The sequence below is a fragment of the Epinephelus moara genome, chromosome 4, assembly GCF_006386435.1.
Source record: "Epinephelus moara isolate mb chromosome 4, YSFRI_EMoa_1.0, whole genome shotgun sequence".
NCBI classification, from domain to species: domain Eukaryota; kingdom Metazoa; phylum Chordata; class Actinopteri; order Perciformes; family Serranidae; genus Epinephelus; species Epinephelus moara.
The window spans coordinates 27,211,996-27,224,184 of NC_065509.1; the positions used below are offsets into that span (position 1 = coordinate 27,211,996).

At 44.7% G+C, this 12,189-nt stretch overlaps 1 protein-coding gene across 5 annotated transcripts in view; it reads right to left on the reverse strand.

Annotated features, from left to right (window-relative positions):
• Positions 1–12,189, reverse strand: part of dlg3 (discs, large homolog 3 (Drosophila)) — a 103,174-nt gene that overhangs the window by 70,827 nt on the left and 20,158 nt on the right. Inside the window, exon 1 of one of the 5 annotated variants that reach the window (XM_050041540.1) lies at positions 4,699–5,864. The exons of 3 other annotated variants lie outside the window; for them this stretch is intronic. In XM_050041540.1, coding sequence (XP_049897497.1) covers positions 4,699–5,064 — 366 coding nt within the window. In that variant the 5' untranslated portion in view covers positions 5,065–5,864. Of the gene's footprint in view, positions 1–4,698; positions 5,865–12,189 lie in introns of those variants that run through there. One more of the 5 variants, XM_050041539.1, reaches the window with a different exon arrangement.

Sequence of the window (12,189 nt, forward strand, 5' to 3'; positions counted from 1 at the left end):
AGAAGGCGACGAAATGACGTGCATGATTTTAAGTTTAAATTTTGTCAGAAAGTCCTAATTTTAAATTATCAAATATAAAAAGAAAAAAGGGCATACGCATATGCAAAAAAGAAAATTTGAAGCCTGAAGTCTTGGATTGCTGCAAGAGAAAGAGAGAACCACATCAAGGACTCGCAGAGGGGTCACACCTAAAAACACCAACAAGTGTCACTGCTATATTAAAGAGGTAAAAAAAATCTGGGGTTGAAGAGGCCAACCAACTCCCCCATACCTGGGGTGTTGTCCTTATCTGCCAGGCAACAACAGAAGTCATTGTGTTGACACTTCTGGCAAAACATAAAAATATGACACACCGCTACACATCATGGCCACCCACAGCCAAAATTGTGAAGGTAAACACATAAATATTGCGAGTCTATTAATAAGAACTCACAACAAAGCTTTCAAAATGTCCTTATTTCTCAAGGTCAAGGTTGCCTGACCTTATGAGGAGCCTCCTTTCATGAGTACTAGGAGTCAGAGAAGATGAAGGAATGATTCAGAAAAATATCATGAGGCTTTTTCACGGTCACATTTGGCCACAGCAAATCAGACCATGCTGCATGGATTTGTGCTTCCATTACCAGTTTCGGTGTGGTGAGTTGTGTCAAGTTGCACTTGAGATGGACCATCTCCAGAAAGGCCAAAAGACACACGACTGCTTTCAATCAGGTTGCAGTGACGTCAGATTTATTGAGTATTTTGAGTTTTAATATGAGTATCAGTGACGATTCAGCAACAGCCTACACCTGGACCTTTAAATAGTCTCCGCTGCTATTGCCACACACAGCAGATATGTCATCAGTCTCAACAGCGTCTCTGTGGAAAAAAAAAACAAGCCCTGCTTCCTGTTTGGAGCAAGAAGACCATGCAGGAGATGGGCATCCAGCGCACATTTGTTTAGTGCTGAAAGTTTAGAAAATTTAAAAACTCTGACAGCAATACAAGAAAATTTCTGACACCAACGTGGCGTACAGATAATTGTTCAGCTGGTTCACAAGCACATGGGTATCATCAGTTAAAGACACACCTTCAAGCTGGAAGCGCTGCTGAATGGAGATGCAAATCCCTGCCGCGCTGGGCTGACGCGCCAAGTCAAGTTGAGTTGTGCAAAGCCGGCACGTGCTTGGAAATGGGCTATTATTGGGTCATGTTTTGGGTTGGGCCATCCTCACGGCTGTAACCCCTCTAGCTAAGCATCATCCATAACATCTATTACGTCTTGTGTCTTTTCTATATTCTTAATTTTCCCTTTTAATGTAGCGTTCACCTGTAACAACGAGGTTTAAAAGGTATTTATCCTGTTATTGGACGAAATGTCTCTTTTAGCAATGCTCTCCCCGCTATAGTAGGGAATCCACTGTCTTTCTGGCTTATCTATCAGAAAAGAAATACTGATGTGTAATGTTAGACACAATATGTTTTTAAGTCTCTTACTTGAGACTTGAAAACCACCCTGCAGTAATTGTGCGTCACACTGGACTGTACCTGCAGGTGTCATGAAAACGTCCACTTCAGTGTTATCATTCACACTAGAATTCCAAAAACAACGCATGGATACGCTGAGTGCACTTCCATTCAGATCACATATTTCTTGCCTCTTTATTCCAAGACAAGCTCATAGATAAATCTCTCTTGATCTGATGAGAATATTCCAGGTTTTAGATGGAGCCTTTCAAGATCACAGTAGGGGATCCAGCTCAAGACATTTGGACACGGAGCACATGTAAATCCCATCCGTTAATACTCTCTGGGTTGCTGTTACACGAATGGTGAACAAAATCCGGCCCCCAAAAAAATCTCATCAGACAGATATACGGACCAATGACACTGATAAATCAATGTGACTGTAAGAGACACACACACACACACACACACACACACACACACACACACACACGTGCAGAAACCTTTCTTATCAAGGCCTGAAGCCTTTTGGAGTCATAATCACCTATGGGAGTGTTTGACATGGAACGCCCACCGTGCCTGTGCATTCATTTAAAACACCGCCGCCACTACAGAGGCCTGTTACAAACAATGGCAAAGCATTTTGGACCGAATCTAGATGCTAATAAATAAAGTAAAATCCAATTAATATTTTAAGCTAATCATAGCCACAGAGCTGGAGAACACACAAAGACATATTGGAGCCCGCGGGGGGAAGAGGCAGCTTTCTGACTGAAGCTCCCAGCAGACCGAGGTCTCTACTTTTCCTCAGATTTAAATTCAAAAGCTCTTGTTTTAAAGAATGTTCTTATAATCCCAACTGGAGTCATCCATAATTAACCTAGCAAGCTCTCGACAAAAGCAGCACAATCATTTAGTAAATAGATGACAGAAGGGGGGGGTGAAAAAAATTAATATGGCATCATTACGCGCTGGGGTCGTGTAATGATTCCCTCACACATACATGAAATGTTCATGGCTGCAGAAGCCATTTAAAAATGTCAATGATCCAGCTATAAAAAGCCAGCTCGGGTAATTCTGAATGACTGTGCAAGGTTATTGCTTGTCATCATGCTGGCATCCAAAAACACGAGTTGTTATGAAAGCTATAAGATAATAGGCATGTGTGGTTGGGCGTGTGTGATTACTGCCCTGCTCTCTGGCTGTGTATAGGTAGTGGGGGAGGGGTAGCATTCACATTTCCCAACCAAAGGATGAGCAACGGTGACTGAGGAGAGCTGAGGAAGGTGGGGGGCTGGGGCGGGGGGTGGGGGTGCATCTCCATCCATGCCGTGCGCTATACAGCCCGCTCGTTCATAGGAAGGGGGAGCACATACTGGGCCTGTTTTAAGAGATGGAGGGACAGATGCTTGTCCACAGTGTCAGGGCCTCGCTCGCTCTCTCTCTCTCTCTGACAGCACCACCAACTGCCTCCTCTTACATAACCCCCTCCCCCTCTCCAGGCCTGCCTTTATTGGCTTATTTCTCTCTTTTTCAACCTTAGCATTTTCACCCCACTGACTGCTGCTTTTCCCCCCCACCATCATCCATCGCACATTCGTTCTCTGTAATTCCAGCTCTTTTTATTCCAACGCAGACCCTCCTGGACTGGATCCCTGAACGCCAGGTTGGAGTTTTTGTGTGGTGGTGCACATTCGCATTATACAGCAAGGCAGCAAGGATCCTTCGAAAGGATAGGAGCAGTCCAGATAGAATTCTGCATGGTGGTTTGTCCATTAACAGTGCTGTTTTGACAACATGTGATCTACATGAATCAAGATGCAACATACTAATCACTGTCAGCTGAATGTGGAATACACATGCTGGAAAGGAGCAGTGGAAAATATAGGTGGTAATACTGATGGAGAGTAAAAATCTCCATGTAAGCAATAAATGCTTACATAATCACATCTGCTGTGAGCGTTCAAATGTGTGAAATAAGCCTGATTGGTCCAGAAGAAAAAGGCTTGCAACAGATTTGACACGAACAAGGGGAAAGTGTGAATCTCTTTTTGCCTCCTCAAACCTCTCCTTGGTTGTAGTAATCTGCTAATATCAGCCAGGTTGCGTCTCATATGTTGGGCTCAGCTCAGGGGGATCTCTTCCACTCTGCCACTGAAATTTCAGCCTCCATTTTACCCCCGTGCATCTTCTCACCTTCTCTTCCTCCTACTGCCTCACATTTGTTGCCCAAAACGCGATCAGACATAAACGGAGGGGCTACAAACAATGCAGCGGCTTCGCTTGCCGCAAATACGAGTTCTACATAGACACATACTCATGCACAGCGAGAACCATTCCTTGAATCTCATGCTCGCCAAGCTACCCTTCCCCCACCCCGAGCTCACTCGCATGCTCGCATACATGCACCTTCCTTAATTAAAGACTGTGCTTCTGAAGCCGTTCTGACCTTTCATCAACTGTGATTTATAAATACACGTACATAAATGGGGATAATAGAAACAAAATGGAGCGCATGTAAAGAGGCAGTTTCATTCACAGTGTGCGGCATGTATGACAGGCAGCTTTTAGACACAGATTACTGCTGATTCTCTATTTTTTCTGACAACATAATCATTATAGTGTGATCCCTTTGAGCAAAATGGCTTGCTTAAAAAACCAAGGCCGAATAAGAAACGGAGCTGGTATCAGGGATCGATTTCATCATCTCTTCATCGACTCTGAGCTAATGAGACACAACCCTGCAATTAGTTGATCTCTGTGAAATCTATTTCTTACATCTAATGTGCAAACTCAGTATGTGATGATGGAGCTACCGGCTCGAGAGATTACTTAAAATAATTGCAAACTGCATCCCAGTGCTGCTTCAATGAATGAAAATGCACCATTTTTTTTGGCCTATGGTAACTGCATCAGCGTAAGCCTTTGACGACATACACTAGGTGTGTTAAATGTATAAGCATTAGTCATCTGCATGAAATCCAAACATGAAGATGATGTCCATGTGTGTGCAGTGGAACTGGATCAGTCTTGTTCTGCTCTCCTTACTCTGCTTCCAATAGAGGAACCACAGTCAACAAATGGGAAACTGAGGGCTTGAGATGAATACTAAATATGAATTCTCTTTCATAAAGCGACAGCTCATACATGTTGGTCTCTGTTTTACTACAGCAGCAGCTCATCTGATCCCAGTCCTCCCCTGCCAGGCCTCACAGGCTCCAGCTATATAACAGAGTAAGGAAGATGAGTTACCTGGTCATACCACTCCCGGTTGGTACAGGTGCACTCGGGCCACCATCCTCCTTGTCCACTGGAGTTGTTGCCGTTTACTTTGGGGCCACCCTTGGATTGGCCCTTTGGGTTGGGGCCTCCAGGGCCCCCACCAGACATAATCTTGCCCTTACTTCTCCCCAAAGTGCCCCCTCCTCCTCCCATGCTTCCACCTCCCCCTGAGGCCGGAGGGGGTAAGGTCTGGCCTCCCCCGTACCCAGGCGGGTATCCATAGGGCTCGGCCTGCCAGTCTCCTCCATACGACGGGGCGTCCATCCTACGCAGGGCAGCCATACGGGTCACCTCATAACATTCTGGGCACTTGCAGCAGTGGTGGTGTTTGTGCATGCTGGCTGTGCTGGCTGGGGCTGATGCTGAGCTGAGCGGCGTGGCACTCTGTCTCTGCTGCCTCCTCAGATCTCACACAGCACGCTGTGATCGGCTCACAGAGCGCTAATGCCGACGGAAATAACACTAATCACAGGAATTTCTACAGATTTTCCCTTTTTCGTCAAATCCTGTCACTCTCCGCTTTATTCCTCTCGGACGTAGAAAAAAAAAAGATCAGGAGGGACGGGAAGCAGCAACAGGAAAACAAAAATACAAAATGGGCACGTAGTCTTTGTCCTCTTGACGTAGAAGATCAAAGGAAATATTCAAAATATTGTATACGACCACACAATCAGAGACCAGCCCCGATGATAGAAATTTCCTCTTGCTTCTCTTGGTTCACAGTGATACGCATATAAATTCATAGATATATATATATTCTTTTGTTTATATATCATATATATTTACACACACAAATACATATAAAAATATTAATATAAACAGACAAGCACAAATACAGTTATGTACAGGGATAAATGTATATATATATAAATATCTATATGCGTGTGTACAAATATATATATAGATATATAAACAATATGTATAAATAAATGATATCCGCAGATGAAAATCTTCCTCTGTTAATTCTTGGTATCTTCCCGCTCTGTCAAAATCTCACGTTTTTCCTCCTGCGTTGAAAAGCGTTGTCTTTCTCTCTCTGTCTCTTTTCTCAGCCTGCAGAGAGGAGCTGAGCACTGGATCGCCTCTCAGCCAGCTTGCCCTAGATGTGGATTATTCAGAGGGATGCGAGCAAGCAAGAGGGAGATGGAGAGCGAGAGACACAGAGAGAGAGGGACGGAGAGAGAGAGAAGCAGGGAGGGAGGGGGAGAGAGCGATACGTAGCAGCATCCCTCCAGCACCTCAGCCCTGACAGCCACAGCCAATCAACTGGCAGCGCTGCCATCAGCAGCAGCAGCACCAACAGGACTGAGCGCTTCACTAGCTGCTCTTAAAGGGGCCGCGGCGGCTCAACCTCACTGCTGCCTGCCTTGGGTGAAAAGGTGCTGCTTCACAAATCAAGGCACAATGAAAGCGTTGTATTTGCCTATTTCCTCAATACAAAGGTCAGGAAGTCGTAGTCTGCAGCCTGCCAGTGCCGACCCTCGACCCTGATCCACCGATTGAGAGTCTGATCCACGTTTTTCATCAGACCAATGCAGCCAAAATCCAACTTACAGTGAGCACCCCTGTCCCTCCGACTGGTCACTGGTCACCTCCTCGGTCATCTCTAGTTCAGCTTCACAGCTTACTTGTGCACGTCTTTTGCGAACCTCGGGCTCTGTGTCACAGCACACATCTGTACATAATCTCACAATGGAAGCAGGTGCAGCAGATGAAAATCCTTTTTTCCTCCTGGGTATCACTAGACCTGCCCCTCAACAGTGATGCCTTTGAATCACGCTGCATTACTTTACATCACTCTCTACCCCTCTTCCTTTTTTTAGTATTACTACTAGCAAAGCAGCACTGCTGCCGCTGAATTAATTTTATTGTGAAGTCCTGCCCATGTGCAGGATCGGGTCAAAATAAGCACGGCGAGAGGAAAAGCTGCACTCCCCGAGCCTTGTTTAAGAACCATAGGGGAAATATTTTATGTTCACAATGATGACATCAACACATGTGTACAAAACCAACAAGATTACACGCTTGGGCTTTCGAGTGGGTGGAGGAAGAGATTGAGAGTGCGAATGTGTGAGGTGGGGGGGGAGACTATATAGCTTTCATGTATCTGTGGCAGTTATAGTTTCAGTAATGCGATTGGACTGCCTGTGAACCGTTGTGCAGGCTTATGAATGTGTGGATTGATCACAGCTAGATATAAAGCATCCTGACACTGAGGGTGTAGGTTTATTTTTTTAGAGAACTAAAGGGAATGTTACAGTGTTGCCATTAAAGCCCTGCATATATGCATTATTAATGAAATGTGACGGGGAACAGAGCTGGGTGTGTCTGCATGGGGGAGAGAGTGTATTTGTACATAGTCTGCATGTTACAGTGCTCATACATGAATGCTAGTGCCTGTTTTTGCTTTGACTAACATATAAGACACAGTGACTTTAAATCATGTGTATATTAATGTGCATCTGTGCAACCTTTCTGTTACATTGAGCAGGATTTCAGGGCGAGGGCAGACTGCATTGTGTTGCAGCCCTACCAGGAGGCACACACAGCAGGCTCACTGAAAATTACATGCAACAGTAACTCACTTCATTATGATGATATTCTTTCACTGTAACCGACAGAGATTTGCCAAGCAGAGAGCAGAAAAAAAGAAAAAAAAGAAAAGAGGAGCAACTTGGGCATCTTTAAACAGAGGCTAGAAACCACTGAATGCCTCAAGTTAGATTGTCGGATGCAGCCACAAACCCCGCTGAAGCCAATCAGAACGGCGAGGCGGGGCTTCCACGCAGCGGCTTGAAAGGACGATGTAAGCATATCGATCACAGCACACATGACCGAGCACATGTTGCAACCATCCTTCTCAAGCCTCGCTCCGTCTCTCTTATAAACTGTCCTCATCGCATTCACCACACAGAGGGTTTGCAGTGTAAAAAAAACCATACTGTACGGCACAAAATGAAGGAATGAAGCAGGATACACATGATAGAGGCAGGGGAAACAGACAGAGAAAGATCCCCTGTGCTGAATGGACACAGATATGCCATCTGTATGGGTGGGCGTGCACATACGCACACACATCTCCCTGATATGAACTAGACGTATTTTGTCCCTCCAGGGGAAAGAAACCTCTCCCTTTAAATATTACATAATATAAAATATATAAAGAATTTGGTAGGTCTTTTTTAGAGCCAATCAATCGCTGGTTTTCTGTATCACAAGGAGAGCAGGAAGAGGAATACAGGAAGTTAATATGCACTAATCACATCCGAGCTATTACAGGAAAGAAAAGGTCTTGAAGGTTAATGTAGTGTTGGTGTACATGTCGTGGAAGACAGCTCCGTTTTCAAGGTAATTTTGTGGAGAAAGACAACTAGACATTCTGTTGTAATTCCTCTTAACCTCAGCTTCTTTAAAAGTGAACATTTCAGTAGAGAGCTGATTGTGTGGAATCAAGGCAACTGTAACCTTACACAGACGGCATTAAACCCACATTAGTACAATGTAGTGTAATCAAACACCACAGCCCTGCAGTAAACACAACTTTTGTGCAGATTATGTCAAATTTTTGTCGCGACTGCACAGCCTAAGTTTTGGTTCGACTCAATTACACTATTATTTTTCAGGTTTGTCGTTTGCAGCGTCCTTGTATTAGATTACACGATATTGTCAAATTTAATCTGCAGTTTATAACATCATAAAGCTGTCACCTATATAAGATTAGCTTTTTCATTTGTGACACAGTGTCAAGCCGAAAAAGCAATATTCAGTTACCGGCACTTCTTTAGTGGCTGGACATAAATACCAGAGATGGAGAGAATGTAAAACTATCAAAGAAATGCGGTTTAGTTTACCTCCTAACATGTGGACACAGGCGCTCTGCTCTCAAAGAGGCGAGAAAAACATTTTTGTCATAATTACTGAAACAGTGAATTGTCACAAACACAGAAACAACACTTCACAGCAGGGTGTGATTGAACTGTTAGCTTGTAATTACACTCTGACTCTTACCAAATTTAATAACTATCCTGGAGGAAATACAACAAGAACAACTCTGCTTTGGTAAACCCAGATGAAAAGCTATGTTGTCGGCCTCATGGCAGTATAAAAAAGAGACACTGCTCTAGCATGTATCGATGCACAAGTAGTATATGTGTGTATACATTCATGCATGAGTGAGATGTGTTTGCGTATGTGGTCCTTGATAAATATTGCGCCCAATTAAACTGCTCGGACTGGAGAGGCTCAACAGCATTAGGTGATTTATCTTGTGAAATGAAAGCGGTAACCTCTGACCTCCTGTTGACAAATGAAAAAGATGGACCTGTGATTTATGGCATGAACGAGGAAATTATCCTGCGCTTTTCAACAGAGATGCTTCTACCGCATCCCACCTTGCAGCTCCCCCAACACTATCAGCTCAGCATCAGCCTGCACGGCCCTTATTACATAAACCCACCTGGACACCCTGTAACACACACACACACACACACACACACACATAGACTCACACACGCACACATGCTATCGTAATGAGCATTACAACCCCCCCAACCACAGCACACACCATGTATTGAGCTTTTCAGTCATTTCTAGGCATTTCTCAGAGAAGCTGTGCGACTACTCCTTTGTCACCTGACCGGATGCAGCACCATAAAAGGACAGTCGGTAGTGAGGCAGTCTTAAAGAGGCAGCTCCATATCAGTACGTACTAAGCTGCTCTACTGTAGCCTTAACTAACTGCAAGAGGGGGGTGAGGAAGCAAGTCTTAAAAGTCTCTCTCAGGCATTGATGCATCTTAGCAGAATCCACTTGTTTCCTCCACGTATTGAAAGAATTAAATCTTTAGGTGAATCTTAACAGTGACAGCTTCCACTGCTCAGTGAATCATAGCTTTGTGAAGTGTGAATGTGCAAGAGGAGTGGGGGAGGTTTGTGCATGGCAAAGGGACAGAGACCCCAAGACAGAAAACTGAAAAGACACTCATCAGTCTTGTACTAAAAGCCAATGTAATCTGCTGAGGAGCCTCCACGATGCTCTCCCAGCGATACAGACGCAGAAAACAAAGGCTAAACGGCTAAGACTCCTATTAATAGGCCTCAGTGGCAGAGAACAGCTGCTGCTTCACCACACACACCAAACACAGTACCTCCAACTGATGGAGTAATGAGAGAGAGAAGCATACACACGGAGCAAAATGAGGAATACAAGATGGCAAGAGTGGGAGATTGTATCAGAGCTGCGTGGCTAAGGAACAGCATTTTAGATTTTGTACATGCAGAAGCAGAAAGAAAGAGAGCTATGAAACAGGGTGCAAGCAGGAGATTAAGAGACGAGCCGGAAACTAACAGGAAGGCGAAGGCAGTTGATAGAATATAATGAAGGTGTTGCAGGTTCACGACAGACGCCACAACCGTAGAGAAACGAAGCTAAGGTGCCCTATGTGTGGGCAGAAATGCGATGACTAGAGGGGGCATTACTGAAGCATGGTGCTGAACAGAAGGGGGGAATAAAAATAGAGAGAAGAAAATAGAGAGATGGCGAGGAAAACGGCAAAGTGCTCATGTGTCCGCGAGTGTATGGGAATGCAAAATAAACTCTTTGTAATTACCCATTCACCTTGTCACAGAGAGCAACGCATGTGAAATCAGTGTGCTTGCTGAGTGTGCATCATCACGATTGTGCTCGATGCGTGCACAGTGTAAAAAAGCGGAGCAGAACGAGAGAGATGGAGAGGGAGAAAGAAAAAAAAACAACAAAACAAAGACACGAATTAAAAGAGGAATGAAAAAGACAGGATGAAAAACAGAGAAGCGAGGAGAGAGATAGATAGAGAGAGTCAGAGCAGTCTGTAGGGATGCAGGCGGGGGAGGAATGTGGTTTCCATGGCAACCCGAGGAAGGCTGAGCTCTGGGTGTCCGTTCCAGCTCTGCACTGCACCGGCCCTCGCCTCTCAGCCGCCTTGCTCTCTCTCTCTCCAGCCTCCCCCACTATATCTTTCGTCTCTACACCCCCCCCTTTCACTCCCTCCCTCCCGTTCCCTGCGCCTCCTCTGCTCCCTCACCTCCCTCCTTCATGTGATAGAGGGAGTCACACACACACACACACACACACACACACGCACACAGCCAGCTTCATATTATCCAGAGTCAACCTGTACTGTCACCGTATCCTCATGCAGACATTATCATACGAGCACATTGAATCCATGTGCTTACAGCCTGCATCTCCCTCTCTTTTACCCCCTCCAAACCCCCCCCGATCCTCACACCTCCACCCCCCACCCCCCCCCCACCCACTGCACTAGTTCTGGGCTCAGCTGAAAAGCCAACGCCTGCGGCCACTGTGCTGCCATGTGCCACTGGCCGTGTTGTAATGGGGAAGGCATGTGAACACAAGGGCTTTTAACCGTACTGAGGAACACGGTTAGCCTATGAGACATGTCTCTGTCATGACTGCTGCTCATGTAAGCAGCAGGTTGACCACCACTCTTGAAGAAAATTGTTTTATATTTTGGGAAATATGCTTATTCCCTTTCATGCCAAGAGTTGGGTGAAAAGATCAATAGCGCTCTCATGTCTCTGCGCTAAATATAAAGCTAGAGCCGGCAGGTGGTTAGCTTAGCTTAGCTTGACATAAAGACTGGAAACAGAGGGACACAGTTAGCCTAAAGCAACAAAGGCTACGCTCAAATTACAAGCAAATGTGGCCCAAATCTGATTTTTTTTTTGCTCCCATGTAACACAGATCTGATTTTTTGCAGTGTGGTGTGGACAATCAGATCTGATCCACTTTTATATTTGGTCCTAAATTCGATAGATATCCGATTACTGCCCATGTGACTGCGAGAGAATGGTCATATATGCACTGACGTGTGGATTTCCCATATATCCATGTTTTTTCCACATCATACTTCACTGTGCAGGTGCAGATCAGTCACTATTGAAGCCATCTGTTCAAAGTACAGAGGGCCGCTGTATCCAAACCATTGGCTGCCCTAGTCGCAAGCCAATAGAGCCAAACACTTTCTTGCGGGATAGTTTACTCAGATGCCGTGACAGCCTTGTCATGAGGGCCCAACAGAAACATTGAAATGTAGACCTTGGCATTGAAAGATTTGGAAAAACTTCTATGTCATGCATTTTTCCAACAATGGAAAAATACCTGTTCTACTACACAGATACGACAGTGGTATAAATCCCAAAATGTTGAATTATTCCTTTAAATCTCTGATCTTAGACGCAGAGCAGCAGCAAGAGCCTCGACATGGTAAACCATAAACCAGTACATTAGGGTTTAAGTGATTTACAGCTGCAGGTAAAGACAGATATGACAAAATATTTATAAAGTGTCACATAATTAATGTCCAGGTATGATTAAAAGCCTAAATACTATTAATTACTATGATCTTTCTGAGCATAATAGATGCAAATTATCATGTAGGTGTTGACAGGCTGAAGAAAA